The sequence below is a fragment of the Microtus oregoni genome, unplaced genomic scaffold, assembly GCF_018167655.1.
Source record: "Microtus oregoni isolate MIOR12 unplaced genomic scaffold, Mior012 000013F_ref0000133, whole genome shotgun sequence".
Classification (NCBI taxonomy): Eukaryota; Metazoa; Chordata; class Mammalia; order Rodentia; family Cricetidae; genus Microtus; species Microtus oregoni.
Genome location: NW_024543072.1, coordinates 32,993,657 through 33,012,833, shown reverse-complemented (window position 1 = coordinate 33,012,833; position 19,177 = coordinate 32,993,657). Strand labels below are relative to the sequence as shown.

The following is a 19,177-nucleotide window of genomic DNA, read 5'->3' as shown; positions in this document are numbered from 1 at the left end:
TCTACTGCATATAAATTGAGATGGAGCACATCAGTGGTTCTTGGCTGTGACTGAAAAAACAACAACAGCAACAGCTAGCTAAAACTTCACCCCTATGCTAGAGGTGTGGGAGTGTCTCAAGTTCTTTTTATCCAAAGGCCTAAATTTTGTATCTATCTACAATAGAAACAACATGGTTAGGCATCTTTGTGGTTCATTTTTAGCTCCTGAAGTCTATGATTATGTGACTCAAAATTCAAAATTTCTGTAAGGATATCTCAATAGAAAATAAATAACTCAAGACCAGAAGCCTAACTTTTTTCTATGAAAGGTGACCATTTTAAACAAAAGTACAAATATTACAAATTCTTTGGCAATCTATCAAGGAAGGGACAATCTGTCTTTCTTCAAGAATCATACACAGAGGCCTTCTTATCCTCATTCTCAAACCCTGTATGTCCATCCCTAACCCTGACTTAAATACAGAAACATTAAGAGGCTTCAATTATTGCTTGTTATTTATGTGGCAATTACTGGAATATTAAGATGAAATATCTCTCTGACTTACATAATCATAATTCATAAAAGTCTCATAGGATTAGTGGCTTCTACATTCTGTTTTATCAGCAATATAGTAAAGACCTCAGTTCACAGAATAATCCCTCCTGTAAAATCCCATGGACAATGAAGAAATTTCTTAGTATTGTAACTTACCTGCATCATTTAGCCACTTCTCTAAAAGTGGCTTTAACTTGCACATGTTCTTAAAGCTGAGGTTCAAGGCTTCAAAGCGAGAGATGGTGGTTTGGCTGAAGTCATTTCCATATAATTTCCCCATAGCGAGCCCAACATCACCCTGAATAATATAAAACAGAAAAGGGGAGAAAGGAAAAGAGATTCAGGTCATTAATGTTTCCAACTTCTATTCCAATAACTGCTGCTCTAGGAAAACAATTAGCCATCTTCTATTTACTCCATTTTTCTATCAACTTTACCCCAAAGCAGAGCCCAGAACTCTAGGGAGATCTCAGTAGGGCCCTGATTACAGAAGTCTTCAATATTACCTCAAGGGCTTTCTATTTTTAGTCTCTTCTTGTTACTGTATATAATTATAATCACCATACCAAATTCTCAATCTTCAAAGTTCTGATATACTAATGCCTCTCCATTAATACAACCAAAATAATCTGAGTATCCTTTTAAATCTATCTGTGTCACTTATAGTGATTAGATGTTTAGATAGCCCAGCAAGTTATTCTTATTCTTGCATATTTATTCACTCATTTATTCATTTAATGTATGTGTGGACGCAAGAGTGCCATGGTGCCCGTGTTGAGGTCAGAGGACAACTTGAGGGAGTTTGCTCTCTCCTTCTACCATGTAGGTACTGGAGATTGAGACCAGATCATCAGTCTTAACCAGGAATTTCTGAACCAACCAAATTTCATAAAAATCACTTCAAAATTTAGAAATGACCCTTCATTCTTTATAGTTTTCCTCATAAGTATTTCTGGAAGCTGTGAAAAAAATCTATTTTTACTTAGTTTAGATTTCAAAGTTGGCCACAAAACTAGGTATTCTAAAAGACCACGTTTGTAGCCATTATAGAGACAGAAATTCACAGTAGAGAGGTTTGACCCATTTAGTTAAACCTTCATAGGCACTGGAAACTTGGTAACCTTACTGAAACAGAACAATGATCCTCTGAATATATTACAAAAGATGCCTTTCTCCATGAGTCTACCACCTTTGAAATGTACCTAGTGCTTTTCTTCCAGCTGGATCTCTCTTGTTCTAGTTTTAAAAAGATGTATCTTAATAGTTATTTTATAGATAATAGGAGAAGCTCATGGAGTTTGAACAACTCACACCACCATTTCAACCAGATTAGTGACGGCAAAAAGTACAGCATTTCTCATTCAAAATATGCACAGCTAACTCAACTGTGAGAGACTCAACTCTCAACAGACCTGCAACATTATTTTTAATTAATTATTTTTTTAGATTTTTACTTATTTTGTGTGCATGAATCTTTTGGTTTTATGTATGTATATATAACACATGTGTGCAATGCCTACAGAGGTCAGAAGAAGGCATCACATCTCCTGGAACTAGAGTTACAGATCACTGTGAGCCATTAAAAAGAAGCTGGGAACTAAATTAGGTCCTCTACAAGAACAGCAAGTGCTCTTAACCAATGAGCAATCTCTCTAGCCCCAATCTGTTGAGCCCAGAACTGACTTTGAATTTGTGAGCTTCCTGCCCCAGTTTCTCAACTGCCAGGATTCTAAGCTTGTGCTATTATGCCCTGGCTTTAGGATCATAACTGAGTTGGGATTATCTGAGTTCTTTTAATCTCCCAGATCCATATTTTTGAGATCAGATTGTCTATTATATGTGGAGTCAAAGAAAAGATGTATTTAAAAGCAGTTAAGTGTGGTTTTCTTCATCTTAATTTACTACTACTATTATTATTTAAATAGAGGTATCATGAAGCCTAGAGTGGCCTTAAGTTTGTTATTTAGCTGTACCTGGTTTGAACTCCTGATTCTTACTTACAATGCTATACATAGCTTCCCAAGTGCTGAGCTTATAAGCATGTGCCAAGAATCTAACTATGAATACCTTTCACTAAGAAATTCAAGACAAATGTGGAACTATAATATAAAACGAAGTATACTGAATATTTAACCTCAAAAGCTATATACACTATGCCTGCCATTAGTCACTACTTATAAGTGACTACTTAAATTTAAATTGCAGAAAAGCAAATAAACGAACATTTACCTTCTCAGCACTACTACCCTTTCAAATATTCAGTAGCCATTAGTGGTGAAGGTACTGGGCAACACAAATCAAAGACTTTTCAATGTAGGCTTTGAATAAGTAGAATTGAAGTAGAATATTAATCAATTTCCTTCTAATTACAGTAAAATTTAAGAGAGCCAAGGTAGAGTGAAGAGGGGCAGAAATACTATTTGTTTTTATACAAATGTATCTAAAGATATGGATAGATGAATTAATCTTCATTTATATATTTATTATTGCCACTCCATTCAGTTAATGAACCATCAAACCGTGCCTACCATATGTCAGAGACTCAACTTACACTTTATGAACCACATATATTTGTGCCTTCATCATTTTGTTTTGATTATGGCTTTCTAGAAATCTGGGGCTAAATAAAACATGGAATTTTTTGAGTATGACATTAAGTGACAATAAATGTTTCTGACACTTTAACTACATATTTCACTAAATATTTTCACAAATGCCTGCAATATCCTAACAATTTTGACAAGTAAGCATAAGGAAAATGCTTATTAAAAACCACGTTATTATTTTAAGTTTAAGGAGCCATAACGTAAGACTAGGAAGGCTCAGTCAGTGAGTCCTTGCTCCACAAGCATAAACAAATTTAGGTCCCTATCACCTATAGAAAATGCAGATAATGTGCCTGTAATCCCAGCACTGGAGATGCAGATATGCAGAGATCTCTGGAGCTCACTAGCCAGCTAGTATAGTTAAATTTCTGGCCTCTGTAGGCATGCCTCTCTGCCCGCTCCAACCACCAATAAAGTAAGTTGTCAGCTATAAATAAAGTTGTGCTACTAATCCACTAGGAACAATAGTAGTAAAAAGCAAATTCACTTAATGGAGATTTGTAATACAATTTCATTAAACTTAGGATTATTTTAAACAATAAAAAGCAGTAGATCCTGTAGTAGTTTGAAATATTTGAATGACTTAACCCCTATTTGGTGGAACTGTTTGGAAAGGATTAGGAGGTGTGACCTTTGAATTTTCAAAAGCCCATGCCATTTCCAGTTAACTCTCTCTGCCTCTTAGTTGTGTCTCAGGATGTGATCTCTTAGCTACTGGTCTACCACAAGGACTGCCTGCTGACATGCTCCCCACCATGTTGGAAATGTACTCACATTCTAGAACTTTAAGCCCCAATAAACTTTCTTCTATAAATTTCCCTAATCATGATGTCTCTTCACAGCAATAGAAAAATAACAATAAAGAAGTTGGTACCTGGAAGTGGGTTTTCTGGAAGCATGTTTAAGACATTAGGACTGTTGATTAAGAAAGTGGTTCAACGCTGTAAGTAGGGTCATCCTTGAAAGGAGCTCGAAAGACAGTAGTGGTAAGAGCAAAGTGGGCAATAAAGGCCCAGCTCAAGAGGTATCAGAAGGGAACAATATTAGCAACTAGGCTGTAGGTGATTCTTGTGAAATTTTGGCAAAAAATTGGTTGCTTTTGCCCTTGTTCTAAGAATCTGTCTGAGGTTAAATAGAAGAGGTTTTAGACTGATTTTATAGGCAGAGGGGATTTTCAACACAGCTTAATATTGATTCTGTCATATGGTTATTAGTGATCATTCTTATACAGGTCTATAATAAAAAAGAGCAAAAGGAAATATAAAACGTACAGTTTGAGAAGAAAGAGCACCAGGAAATTTAATGTTGGAGCCAAGGTTTGTGATGAAAAAAATAAGGAAAAATGGAATAAAGGGAGTAGTAGCCTTAGAGCAAGACTCCACCTAGTAAAGCCTGCAACTTGTAAAAACAAAAGGACTAAGTAAGGAATTAATTTGTTCCTAAAGAGTAACAACACACCAAAGCTTATGTAAATTAATTCAAGAAAGGGCCACATTCCAGTACCAGTAGGCAGAAGAACTTGGCAGCACTGGCCATGTTGTTCTTCCTTTAGAGTCAAAAAATTATGTAACAATAAAGGTGTTGTGGAATCTATCATGAGACAAAGGAAAGCCACTGAGATCTCCGAGATAGAGGAAAGTTAATGAAGCCAGGCATGGGACAAGAGTCCCTGTATGGAAGCCTTAGAAACCATTGCATGAAGTCATCAAAGTGAAGCCTGAAATATGTTGGAGACCTTAAGATATTAGAGATGCCAGAGCCCTGGATGTCTGCCAAGGAGAGCTGTACACAGGGAGTAGAATCAGTCCGATACACGAGAGAAATGTATTGCAGTCAAACAAAGCTGGAAGTAATAGAAAATGTGGAGAACCAACTGAGCCCTTTGACATTAAACTAGAACTAGAGACCTTGCCCTGATGAAACCTGATGGTTTTCAAGTCTTGCTCTCATCCTGCATTTCCTCCTATTCTTCTCTTTTGGGATGCTTAATGTATAGTCTATGCTATTATATGTTGGAAAAATGTAATCTGCTTGTTGGTATTACAGGTGGTTACAGATTAGGGGATAGCCTTGAGACTCACAAGAGGCTTTGGACTTTGAAACATCCTTGAGATTCAAAGACTATGGGGAATTTTGAAGTTGGAAGAAATGTATTTTGCATTATGATATGACTACAAGCCTATGAGGGCCAGGGAATAGAATATGATGGTTTGAATGAGAATGTCCCCCACAGGTTCATATATTTGATGCCCCCACCCTTACACACACACACACACACACACACACACACACACACACCTGCCTGCTTGTACCATGCTCCCCACCATGATGGTCATAGTTGCCTCAGTCATGGTGATGTTTCACAGCAATTAAAAGTTACTATGAGAGGTCCCTCACTTACTATGCTAATTTTCATTAATTTGGTACATCTTGGTTTAGCAGTAGTATAGTTCTTGGGATCGTCATACAAGTAAGCAGTTTTAATCAGTTGATTTCAACATATATAATATAAACTATATTGTATCCCTTTGACCTTTACTAAACAAGTTGAACAAAAGGAGTGAAGGAGCAAGGGGGCAGTGAAAATAATGAATCAATGTACTGCATCTGAAAAATACTATATACTACAATATTATTTCTAATAACGTAATGGCATATATTACTTACCCATTGCTTATAAAAAAATGATAAACACATGATGGAGGAAGGTCATTGGTTAATTAATAAAGAAACTGTTTGGCCCTGATGGGTTAGAACATAGGTGGGTGGAGTAAACAGAACAGAATGCTGGGAAGAAGAGGAAGTGAGCTCAGATGCCAGGCCACTGCTCTCTGAGGCAGACGCGATGAAGCTCTGGCCTAGGATGGACGTAGGCTAGAATCTTCCTGGTAAGCGCAGCTTGGGGTGCTACACACATTAATAGAAATGGGTAATCAAGATGTAAGAATTAGCCAGTAAGAAGCTAGAGCAAATGGGCCAAGCAGTGTTCATACGAATAGTTTGTGTGTTATTTTGGGGCATAAGCTAGCTAGGCAGCCAGGAGCCGGGCGGCAGAAACGCAGCCCGTAGCTCCTTCAACAAACACATAATTAGAAAATAACCATTTACAATATGCATCTAATCAAAGAATAGGGATTTAACTCAAGAATTAACCTGAATACTGTATGTATATATAAATACGAATAAACTGAATACATAGCTCCTTTTGAATAATTACAATAAGGTACATGAACTAAAAACAAAGTTCAGTAGCTAATTTTCCCCATCTTGTACCAGCAGTAAGTACTCTGATACATGAGGCAAGATTTGCAAACCATTCCCAGTTCTGTATCAGCCATTTTGAAAAATAAGTAGTAGTAGTCATCTAAGAACAACACAAAACAAATCATAAAACAGAGTAAGCTGCTGGGGTGGAAGTATAGTGTGTATGGGGGCAGGTGGGAAGAGGAAGAATGAGAAGTGGGGAGAGGAGAAAAAGGAAGGGAAGGAAGGATGAGGAAGGGAAGAGGAAGGGATTGATTTCCATCCATTCAGTGGTCATATATTGAATCAAATGCCACAAAAAGTGAAAAGGGAAAACAATATTTGATTAAAGGTAAAGATTTTGAAAAATCTAGTATCTTTGATTTAGCATTTATGCAACTGTTTATCAAAGAACCCCAGAGTGTAATGTGTTAATAGCCAAAACCTAGCCACCGTTAAGCATTCTTAGTCTATTAATTTATCTCTATCAATCTAGTTTACCTTTATTTCTATGTCTAAAACAAGTATCATTTAAGTGCTTCAAAATTACTAAAATGTTACTGAACTGTAATTAAAAGTTTTATATTTATCTATTTTGTGTTAAGTGTTTAGGTGTGTGCAGATGTATCTGTGTATGGGTGCACCATGTAGGTTCTGGGGATCAAACTCAGATCATCAGGCTTGGTGGCAAGCACCAGCTCCTTATTTTGTTTCTTTATATCTGAAACTCCTCAAAAACCTAACTGTAGTTCATGTAAAATTGTATCTATTTTAAATTCCTAATATACAGTTTCTCTGAGCAAAAATAAATCTTCAAATAAAAGGAATAAAAGAAATCTAACAACATCTAGAATACAGTAGAGAGTGAAGTCACCTTGATTTTTGATCTACCAGAGCAGGCGGTGTATTATGTACTTTCAACACAACCTAATTTAGAAAGCATATGAATGGAAGCTTTTCTGGAAAGAAAACATCAGTTTTTCCTGATTCTATAAATATACAACTCAATCCATATTTCAAGATTTTTTTTCAGCTAATGATCTTTAGCCATTTTACATAAATAAAAATTTAATTCCTTTCCTGCTCTCAAAGCATTGTTTTTGACAGGCTAATTAGGGAGTATGGTCAGAGTCAGCACTTAGAAAAAAAATGCTGTGTATCCAAATGCTTGCTTAAGGCATTAAAAGCACACTCATTTCACTTTCTCAAGCCTCTGCTAGCTGACATTAAAAGATCTGAAGTTTGATTAATTTACTAAAAAAAAATCTTCAATAGATTCTTACTTGACTAATCTCAGTGTAGATTAAAAGGAGGGGGAGCACTCTCTATCCCCAAACTAACTTTAAATAAATCTTTCAAAAGACTTCAGTCCCTACTCTTTCCACTTTACATATGTATAGTGTAAGCTCTATCATTACATGTTCTTTAACAAAATCCTTAGCATAGTCATGTCCCCCCTAACAAGGTCTACTAAAACACACATTTTACTGATACAATTTCAGAGGCCTGTGTTGTGAAACACACTTGGAAATTTTTAGCCTAATATTATATCACAAATAAATGTATGGACATAACATAACCAAATACACAATATTCTAAAATTGTAAATGTTAAACTCAAAATCAGTATGACCGAGAAACATCCAACTCCTCAGAAAGTATTCACAGCCAGCCTCAAAAGATTGTAATGGTAAAATAGGTTGTCAAACGGGACAGATCTGGAAAAAGGGAATTTTAATTGAACAGTTACCTCTATCAGATTGGCCTTTGGGTATATCAATAGAGCATCTCTCTCTCTCTTTTTTGTTTTTTTAAAAATATGTATACTGTGTTATGCCTGCAAGACAGAAGAGGACACCAGATCTCATGAGCCACCCTGTGGTTTCTGAGAATTAGATAGCCAGTGATCTTAACCTCTGAGCCATCTCTCCAGCCCCAATAGAACATTTCTTGATTGCTAATTGATATAAGAGGGCCCAGGACACTGTGGGCAGTGCCATCCCTGGGAAGGTGGGCCTGGGCTGTTAAGGACAGTGGAAAAAGACAGCAGTGTTCCTCTCCGCTTCCGCTTCCCTCACTGATGGGCAGAACTGAAAGTTGAATAAAGCCTTTTTCTCCACAAGTTGATTTTGTTAGTGTTTTATCACAGCAACAGAGAGTGAGCTAGATCAGAGGTCATCCTACCTGAGTGAATCCAAGTTTGATTCGTCTTTGTTTGAAGGTCTTGGCAAATTGCTCAAGCTCCTCAAGGTCACTGGGCTCCTCCAAGCTGGGAGTATCAATTCGCTTTGGTGTTGTCTGGCTCTGTGGAAGTGTCTGAATTGGGGTTGCGGCTATTGTGCGAGTTGGGGTGGCTGGCTGTTGGACAAGGAACAGAATAATAAAGATACAACCTTATAGCTGTACAGGAAACTTAAGGAAAAAGAGTCACATGATCCCAAGTCAGACAAAATCCTAGCATGGAAGAGAGAAAGTGGGCATAGAGTCCCACTCCAAGCTGAGGAGTTATTAGCATTTGCTGCAGGGAGAAAGTCAGTTTTCTTCAATGAAGTGACACCTGGTATATTGGGCAGGCCCAATGCTCAATTAGCTACTCAATACATCCTGGGCTCCATGGGATTTTTTTAAGTTAAAAAATAGTAAGGAACAGCGAAAAAGAACATGAAGTTGGGTGTATATGAGAACATGAATTTGGGTGAGTTTGGCTGTGGGGGAGGAGTTGGGAGAATGAAGAACATGATCAAAATATAATGTATAAAACTTATACATAAATACATAAAAAAGACAGTCTCAAGAAATGCAAATACAAACAAAGAAGTATCTTCTTCTCTACCAATTAAAAAAGAAAGGCTCTTACTCTGTAGCCCAGACTGGTCTGGAATTCACTATGTAATTTCACTGCCTCAACTTCCACAGTACTTGGGTTAAACAGGTACTACCACCAGCAGTAAAAAGTTCTTTAAAATAAATTTATGAAGGACTTTTTTGGCAACTAGGTAAATAATGTCATGCTTCTGATAAACAAGATGCTGTGATCCACCACATGACACACAGTTTTTGACAAAGGACTTGTGTTCTCAGTTTAAAACAGCATTCTGTTCATTGGCAAGCAAACGGCATGTCACTTCTGACATAATACTTTTCTTTACAATACTCAAAGCAAGACACTTTCCATGTATCAATTAGTACCTGTATTCCCTTGTACTGGACTCAGGTCTCAATCATATATTAATGATATCTATATTCTCACTCTTACTTTAGGTCAGTTCTTCAAATATGATGGTATATATAACCTTTTCTTATCGTATTAGTACAAATAATTCAATCAGCTTTTAATTTTTTTTCAGTGTGTATAAAATTCTGTGAACTTTCCCCCATTGCTACTATCTTGCCTTGAGAAAGAAAACTTTAGTTATTTCTCAGTGATGAAATCCCTTCTGGTAAAAAAGAAAAATTCTTCCCAAGAATATGACACCTTATTTTTTGCACTTTAACATAATTTATTTTATTTTATCTTAGGAAATGAGAGCATAGTCCTATTATTCCATCATGCTACCCCTTGTGCTAACAACTAAGTCTGGGATTCTCCTTTCTTTTTTATTGTATTTAAAATTTTTTTTTTATTTTATGTTTGTGCCTCAATGTATAGCTGTACACCATATACATGCAGTGCCTGCATAGGCCAGAAAAGGGTTTTGGATTCACAGGAACTGGAGCTAAGAGACAAATGTATTAGAAATCACACTCATGCCCTCTGGAAGGCAGCCAGAGGTCCTAACTACTGAGCCATCTCTCTGGTTCCCTTTTTTAAAGAAAATACTAAATTTTCTTATCATTAAAACACCAGGCTCCTCTTCTAAGTGTTGGGTAGAACCTTCCTTCTGGGGGTTCACTAATAGAGGGGCTCCTGATTCTGCATCCTAATTGCCCAGTTGAACCCTCCCTCCTATGAACAGCAGCCCAGGTGAGATTATAAACTAGGATTTTCTTCTTGTAATTTAGATGGGCCTTATATTACCTGACCTTGACCTCATAATTAACGCTTGCTCCAAGGGAACTAACTGACCCAGAAAACCACGTAAGAGGCATGACATAATAATTGGGGCAAATCTCTCTGCTATCTTGCTTTAGGAAAGTCAATAAAGCATGTCTCCACAACATGCTGACATTGGGTAATTTTAATTCCACTTTTTGGAGGAACTACACATGACACCAAATATGTTATAATCTCACACTGTTGAACGCTGATAGGTAGAGGTGAGTCTCAACTATAACACTATTACTTCATCTTCAGCATCAAGTAGCCTCTTTGTCAAATCATAATGTACTAAAAACAGCTTGGGTACCTTTCAACAGCTGGTATTTTACTAAAATCCCTGGCCGGATTGGGCCAGATCTAGAATGGTAGTACAGCATTTAATGAGAAGAGTCAGGATGAAGTTTGCTAAATGTGCACAGCATATAGACCAGAAAGAGGTCTCTGGTGGGTATATGTCAAAACAGCAAAACTTATTTATTTTGAATTGAGCATATTAAAAAACTTACCACTTAAAACTGTAGTATACAGTTTGATGCTTTTGCAGCTGAATATAATTGTGTAACTACAAACACAATATATAGATTATTTTTACCATACTTCCCCAAATTTCTTCTGAATCCTTTGTGATGTGATCAGTCTTCAGTGTCAATCCTTTCTTCCTGACAAGCACTGATAGGATTTCTATACCTATAGTTCTCTCCTGTCTAAAATGTTATGTAAACTGAAATCATACAGTACTCAGTCTTTTAAGCCTAGCTGCTGCCACTTAGTATAAGGCTTTTTAAATGCATATATGCCACTGTAGCTATTGGAACTACATTTCTTTTTCCTGCTGAATAGCAATCTGTCACATGGCTATTTGGAAGTTTATGCAATGTACTATCTGATGATACATTAGGGTAATTATTAATTAATCTATTATAAGCACTCATATACACATCTTTGTGCTTTCATTTTAAAGAGTAAAACTACTGGGTTATAAAGTGCAGCTTGCTTTGTTTGTTTATTTATTTATTTAGAGACAGGGTTTCTCTGTGGAGCTCTGTAGACCAGGCTGGCCTTGAACTCACAAAGGTCTGCCTGTCATCACCTCACCAGTACTGGGATTAAAGGCATGTGACACCACCCACTGGCTTATTTTTTAAGTGAATGCCAAACTAATTTTGTAAGTGCTGGTATATTTTGCAAAACTACTACTAATGTATAAGAAATCTAGTTGCTTTGCTTTGTCATCAATACTTGGTCTCAAATTCTTCATAACTGTACCCTGTCTAGTGAAGGCACATCCTCATTGGCAATCACCTTTTTTTTCTTCATGCACTGGAATGTTCAATGACTGAGTGTATACTGCTCTTGAAGAGGACCCAAGTTCAGTTTCCAGCGTGCACACTGAGCAGCTCACAGCTGCCCGAACCTTCAGCACTAAGGGATTCAACAAGTTCTGGTTTCCTGGAGTATCTGAACAAACACCCCACTCCCATATTGATTACAGAATCATTTATCAAATATTTTATTTGAAGACTGCTTTTTTCTTAACTTTGGTTTTCTTCCCATTCTCTTAGATAAGTTTATTTTATTTGCATTGGTATTTTGCCTGCATGTATGTCTGTGTAAGGCTACCAGATCTTAGAGGTACAGACAGATATGAGATGCCATGTGGGTGCTCTGGAAGAGTAGGAAGTACTCTTAAATCACTGAGCCATTTCTCCAGCCCCTTAAGATGAATTTTTAATTTTTCTGAAATTTATTGTTTCTTCTATGGTTAAGGCTTCTTGTGTCTTGTTTAAGAAAACACTGCTTTACCGAAAGGCATGAACTTTTCTTTGTAAAATTTAGGTTTATGACTCATTTCAAGTTAATATTTGTATAAGGTATGAAATAAGAATGGTCTCCACCCCCCTTTTGCTTATGAATAGTCAATTGTTAGTTATCATATATTAAAAATACTTTCTATTTCCACTGGAATCCTTTGGTGCCTTTGGAAACTTAGTTTGCTATTTACATTTCTGTCTGTTGGACAGATATATCCCTTTGGCCTACATTTATTTATATATGCCAATACCATGTATTCATTATTAAGGTTTTGTAGTAATTCCTGACATCAGATGGGATCTAATTTTCTACCTTTAATAAATTGTTTGGCTACAAGAGTCACTGGTTAATAGCAAGTAACTGGCTACTAAAGCTATGAGTCAAAATAAACCTTTGACTTTTAAATTATTTTTCTCAGGTATTTGTCATAGTGACATAAACAAAACAAAACAACAACAACAAAAAAAACCCCCAATAACCAAAAACTAATCCCTTGCAAAATGACCAAGATGGAGAATTATTATAAATATTTAAACCTGTGAAATTAGGTAACATATTAAGTTTTAATTATATTTTTATTTTCATGTTTGTATGTATGCAAGTATGCATACATGTGGATACATATACATCCATGTGTGTGTGTGTAGGTGTGTATATATATGCATGTGGAAGGCAGAGGCTGATGAAGCGATCTAACTTGATCACTCTTCACCCAAAGCTTGGCAATAGGCTAGTTTCAAAAGCCAGAATGCTTAGGAGATCTCCTGACTGAAACTACAGGAGCCACCATGCTCATTCAGCATGCATTTAGTGCTTCTTAGGATCTGATCTCCGATCCTCTTGTTTGCTCAGCAAGAACCACTGAGTCGTTCATTCACTCTCATCCTCCAACCTCCACATTTTAGAAAGAGTCAGGACAGGGAAGCAGGATTCAAGGTCAGCCATTAGGGTGAGGAAGGAGGCAAACTCACCACAGTCACAATCACCACTAGATAAAAAGACAAACATGGAAATTAAACTTGCAGATGCCTAAGAACTGTGCTTTCTATATGATTACGATTGTTAAGTCTTCTGAGGAAATGACATAAAATAACATTTAAGTACTGAAAAAATATAGAAATCCAAGCTCCTTCACTGTTTTAGCAAAGACAAAGGAACAATGACAGCCTTTCATTTCAGTGTTCAGACAGCTATAATTCATCCACATTTACTATCTACATGGCTATTCTTTATGAACGTAAAAAAAGGACAACGAAAAGTAACAGTCTCCATCAATTTGGTAGTACTGATTTATCAAGCTAATAAGGTCAGCACTGAGTTTTTGGTCAGCTTCTAAACATCTGAGACTGCTATTACTGTGGGTGTTTCTGTTTCATTTTTCAATTAGTAAAACAACAGAGTGAGAAAACTGACCTGGGAGGTGAGGGTGATGCTTGGCTGTGGCTGTAGGAGGTTGGCTTGGCTTTGCTGAGGTAGTTGCGTTAAAAGATTTTGCGCTTGCAGGAGACCTGTGAAAACCAAATATTTCAGGGAGATAAAAAAAGAATATAAACTCAAAGTTTCCAACTGGTTTCCTGGTAGTTTTGTTGGTCTTCAGACTCATCTGATTCTTTGCCTAAAATTCAATACTATTAACATGTTAAACACAAGATGGCATGAAAATACATAACATCAAAGCTTGTATATCTTTTGTGTAATCTGAGTAAGTTCTTTGAAAGGCTTTTATTTCCTACAAAGAGGAAGAATATGAGAAACTATTCTAAATGAAAGGATCTGGAATTTTAAATATGAATTTAACTTCTTAACTCTGAATTCATTAGAATCCTTTATCATAGTGATTTTCAATCTTCCTAATGCTATGACCCTTAATACGGTTCCTCATGTTGTGGTGACCCAACTATAAAATTATTTTCATTGCTACTTGTAATTCTGATACTGTTCTGAATCATAATATAAATATCTGATATGCAGGATATCTAATATACAACCCCCGTGAAAGAGTCGTTTGACTCCCAAAGGGGTGGTGACCCACAGGTAGAGAAATGCTGCTCTAAGGAATCTGGGGACAGAGAATCTGTTTCTGAAAGAAGCAGGCAATCCTGTAAGTGGAAGAAGATGCTGTTTTCAAGTTCTTAGCACATGCCACTTTGGTGATAATAAAGGTGAAATATAAACAACCATCTGCACTGAACCATTTTAGTTTAAAAGTTATTGATAAGTAAAATGATTATAAATGGGCATGCCTGTAGTCCCAATTACTCTGGAGGCGGAGGCAGAAGGGTCACTTAAGCCCCGAAGTTGGAGGCCAGGGTGGACAACATAATGAGAATTTGTTTTGAATCCCTGAAGTATTTGTAGTACATACTCAGTTGATTATTTAAGCCTATAGGATTTTGTTGTTGTTTGGTTTTCTGCAATGTTATAAATACAGGAGCAACCCAGAATAAATTTGTATTAAAGAACTTACTCTAAGAACTTAGTTTCAAATATAATCATGTTGAAATATTAAATATAAGGTTATGATGAGTTAGGAGCAGAGGCATAATGAGAGACAGTAAGTTACAGTGGGTTAACTTATCTTTCTGATTTTCTTAGTTACTAAATTTGGATACAGTGAAATGTGTAAAACAATAATAAAATTAAACCTGTCAGATTTTATCATCTGTTTGTAAGTAAGCAAACACTGCCTAAATTTAAGAAATTAACATAGGTGTTTATTTGACGATGTAGATCTCCAATACAATACGTTAAATAGATTTAAATTTTCGAGATTTTCTTTTGTTTATATTATGAAGCAACTATGCTAAAACTAAGTAAATTGAATATACATGGTTACAAGCTTCTCTTGCTGGTGGGAGTGCAAGCTGGTACAGCCCCTTTGGATGTCAGTGTGGCAATTTCTCAGAAAATTAGGAAACAACCCTCCTCAAGACCCAGTAATACCACTTTTGGGTATATATCCAAAGGATGCTCAATCGTGCCACAAAGACATGTGCTCAACTATGTTCATAGCAGCTTTGTTGGTCATAGCCAGAACCTGGAAACAACCTAGATGCCCTCAACCGAAGAATGGATAAGGAAAATGTGGTACATTTACACAGTGGAGTACAACACAGCAGAAAAAAATAACGACATCTTGAATTTTGCAGGAAAATGGATGGAACATCATTTTGAGAGAGGTAACCCAGACCCAGAAAGACAATTATCACATTTACTCACTCATAAGTGGTTTTTAAACATAAAGCAAAGAAAACCAGCCCACAAATCACAATCCCAGAGAACCTAGACAACGATGAGGACCCTGAGACATACACAGATCTAATCTACATGGGAAGTAGAAAAAGACAAGATCTCCTGAGTAAACTAGGACCATTGGGACGTTGGGAGAGGGCTGAAGGAGAGGGGAGAGGCAGGGAGGGGAGCAGAGAAAAATGTAGAGCTCAAAAAAAGTCAATTAAAAAAAAAAAGAAAAAAGCCAGATTCAGCAAAAAATTATTCATGTTTGAACGACTACCATACTTTCCCAAGTGTCTTTCTATGGTTCAATCTTTTAAAAAATATTTTTAGATTTATTTAATTATTTTATGTGTATGAACCTGGCTCCCCTGTAAGAGCAACCTGTGGTGCTAACCACTGAGTCAACTTTCCAGGCTCTCTATAGCTCAAGCTTGTAAAGTATTTAAGGTAACCTCTTTGGTTATATCATACTAGTGAGCCAGGCTGGGTGGTACATGCTTGTAGCCTCAGCATATTGAAGGCTGATAAGGTTTAAGCTCCACTCATTCTCCATAGCCAGACCTTGCCACCAACCCAATCCAACACTCTAGTAGTCTTCCATTATACCTAAAATAGAATATGTTTAGTCCTAAGTAATCTGGCCCTGTATTGCTTACTTTTGTTTTCTTCTTCATATAAGTGTGTATAGTCTTCCTCAATAACTGTCTACCTTACTCGCTGAAGAGGGATCTCTCTACTCAACTCCAAGCTCTCTGACAGGCTAGTCTAGCGAAATAGCTTGCTCTAGAGATCCTGTTTCTGTCTTCCAAGCACTGGAATTAGATAGAGGTGGAGGCACCACACTCACTCAGCATTTCTATGGGTTCTATAGATCTGAACTTAGCTTTGCTTGCGTGGAGAGACTTACCAGTGAGCCACCTCCTCAACCCCACCTAGGCCTTTTTTTTCCCCAACCACCTTTACTCATTCACTGATCTCTAGCTATACTGGCCTTCCTTTTTTGGCTTAGGGCAGGTTCATCTCCCTCTCAGGTTCTCTGTATTCTTCACTGCCTGCAAAGCTAGCATCCAAATCCACAGCCAGCTGCAGCTGTCTCCACCTCACCCCTCAGTTCAGACACGACTTTCCAGACCAGCCTTCTTCAGACCACACACCCTGTCCCACCTTTCTTGGACATACTGTTATCCAAATCATTTGTTTATATTTGCTACTCTTTGACTTTTAGTAAGTGCAGGGGATTTCATCTTGCTGAAAATTATAACTTGAATAATTACAGTGATATATGCCACGTAGTAAATATACAACAAACTGCTAAGCAAATTAACTATAATTGTAGATTTTATGGGTTTGAACACACTCAAAAGTATTGTCTAGTGTGAAATAAAATTACATTTATGTGAATAATCAGAATTAATTTATTAAATTTAGAAAAAAACAAAAGATAAAACACTGAAAAATTAAACAGAAGAAAGTACAAACATTTTAACGATTTTCTTTAAAGTTTAGCAGAAAAGTTAGATTTTTGTTTCTTTTTGACAACAGCACTGAAAATCATATTTAATCAGAAATTATAATACTGAATGATTAATTTTAGTTCACAGTAGCATATTCTAAACAAATTGAAACTTTAAGTCATATTAACCCTCCCTTCCCCTCCCTGCCAACTAAAAGCAGCTGAGATGCTGAAAGGGTCCAGGAGAGGCCTAGCACTTCCATGAGGACCAAACCTTTCTCTTGTTCCATGCCCTGAATAACAGAGACCACAAACACAAAATTCAAGATTTTTTTAAACAAGAGTGTTTCTTTAGTTTCAAAACTAATGCTGACAGTAGAAAAAGCAGAATACAAGTTGTAGTGAAACAGACTCAGAAACATATTAGTGAGAATTTTTCCAAGAAAAATCAATTCTGGGAGAATATTATTTCTCTTGTTTTTAAATATTTATATAATCACAGCAATATTTTCAATGTTATAAACTATACTTTCAAATTTTAGATTAACAATATTCCTCCCTCAAAAAAGCAGAAATGATTACTCAATTGGAGGCTAACAGCACACTAGAAATATTTTTTTGTTGTTGTTAAAATCTTAAGAAATCAATCCTTGTCCTCTCGAAACAAAACTAAAGACTGAAACATATTTCCAGTTACTATTAATCACAGTGACTCTACTAAAAATAAAGTTTTTTCAAGGCTTTGATCCTTCATACTGCTGGCTAGTCTTATTAGATGAAATCTGGATCCTGTCCTATGTCACTAAGATTACAACTCAACAACAGTGGTACAAACTGGTTCTAGATCACTTTGTGTGTGAGATGCTGAGTGCACATGTATATGGGTATGTACATACACAGATTTGCAGAGGTCAGGTTTAGGTCAAGTCTCTTCATTCTGTATCTGCCTTATATATATAAGTAGGTACTCTCATTTGAAATTGCCTTGGCTAGATACATTAGCCCCCCCCACCCCCAACTTGCTATTCCTATATGTGCTTCTTTCTTGAGCCCTTCCAGGGCATGATATGGGTGTTAGGGATCTGAACATAGGTCCTCATGCTTATGCAAGTGCTTTACCCACTGAGCCATTTCCTGTGTCTTGTTTACTTTCAAGCTGATTTTTACTATATAAAGGAACAAACTTCTCATTCTCTAAGTTTTATCTATGAACTGCTGCTGATATTGATATGATGATGTCAATGGTTATAGTGACAAAAATTGATATATATTCTCAATTTTAAGAAAGTTTCCTAAATGAATCCCTACAATTTTTTGGACAAAAATACTAAAATTATTCTCATATTTCAGGTAAGAAAATGGAGGCTCAGGAAAACTAGATTTCTTCAGAGAGAGATAGCTTGGCTTTAGACTACAGCCTATGCTTTTTTTAAAAAATATTTATTTATTTATTTATTATGTATACAATATTCTGTCTGTGTATATGCCAGGAGGCCAGAAGAGGGCACCAGACCCCATTACAGATGGTTGTGAGCCACCATGTGGTTGCTGGGATTTGAACTTAGGACCTTCGGAAGAGCAGGCAATGCTCTTAACCTCTGAGCCATCTCTCCAGCCCCCAGCCTATGCTTTTTACTACGTATCAATGGTCTTCCTGACATTAATAAAACATTTTATATAATTTACCCATACCATAATTAAAGGGAAAGATGAAGAGTAAAGGGGAAGATGAGAAGGGAAGTATGTAATTGAGAAAACTTAGGTAGCCTCCTTTCCAATTTGAATCCCCTTGATCTCCTTTTGTTGTCTTATTGCTCTAGCCAGAACTTCAAGAATGGGACACAGTTGTATGGCTGTGACAGACTGCAGGGCCACTGTCAGTGGCACCAGGATTTATCCCTTCTGTTTGTCCTGGCTTTTTGGGAACCCATTCTATTTGGATGGATACCTTGGTCAGCCTAGATATAGTAGGGAGGGCCTTGGACCTTCCCCAAAGCAGTGTGCCTTACCCTCTCTGAGGAGTGGATGGGGAGTGGTGTAAGGGGTGGGAAGGTAGGTGAAGGGAATGGGAGGAGGAGAGGGAGTGGGAACTGGGATTGAAATGTAAAATGAAAAAAGACAGTTTCTTTTCATTTCTTAAATAAAATAACTAAAAAAAAAAAAAAAGAGAGAGAAAAAAAACTTAGCTTGTCCAAGGTTTCAGGCTCTAAAGCCAACCAATATTCCTTCCCATTATGTGCTGTATCTCAAT

General features: G+C 36.7%; 1 protein-coding gene across 8 annotated transcripts in view; it reads right to left on the bottom strand.

Moving 5' to 3' along the window:
* Window positions 1-19,177, bottom strand: part of Pou2f1 (POU class 2 homeobox 1) — a 152,242-nt gene that overhangs the window by 36,221 nt on the left and 96,844 nt on the right. For 7 of the 8 annotated variants that reach the window (XM_041663055.1, XM_041663054.1, XM_041663052.1 and 4 more), the window contains 3 exons: window positions 13,650-13,744; window positions 8,570-8,743; window positions 694-835 (listed from right to left, as the gene is read on the bottom strand). In XM_041663055.1, coding sequence (XP_041518989.1) covers window positions 694-835; window positions 8,570-8,743; window positions 13,650-13,744 — 411 coding nt within the window. The remainder of the gene's footprint in view (window positions 1-693; window positions 836-8,569; window positions 8,744-13,649; window positions 13,745-19,177) is intronic. The other variant, XM_041663057.1, reaches the window with a different exon arrangement.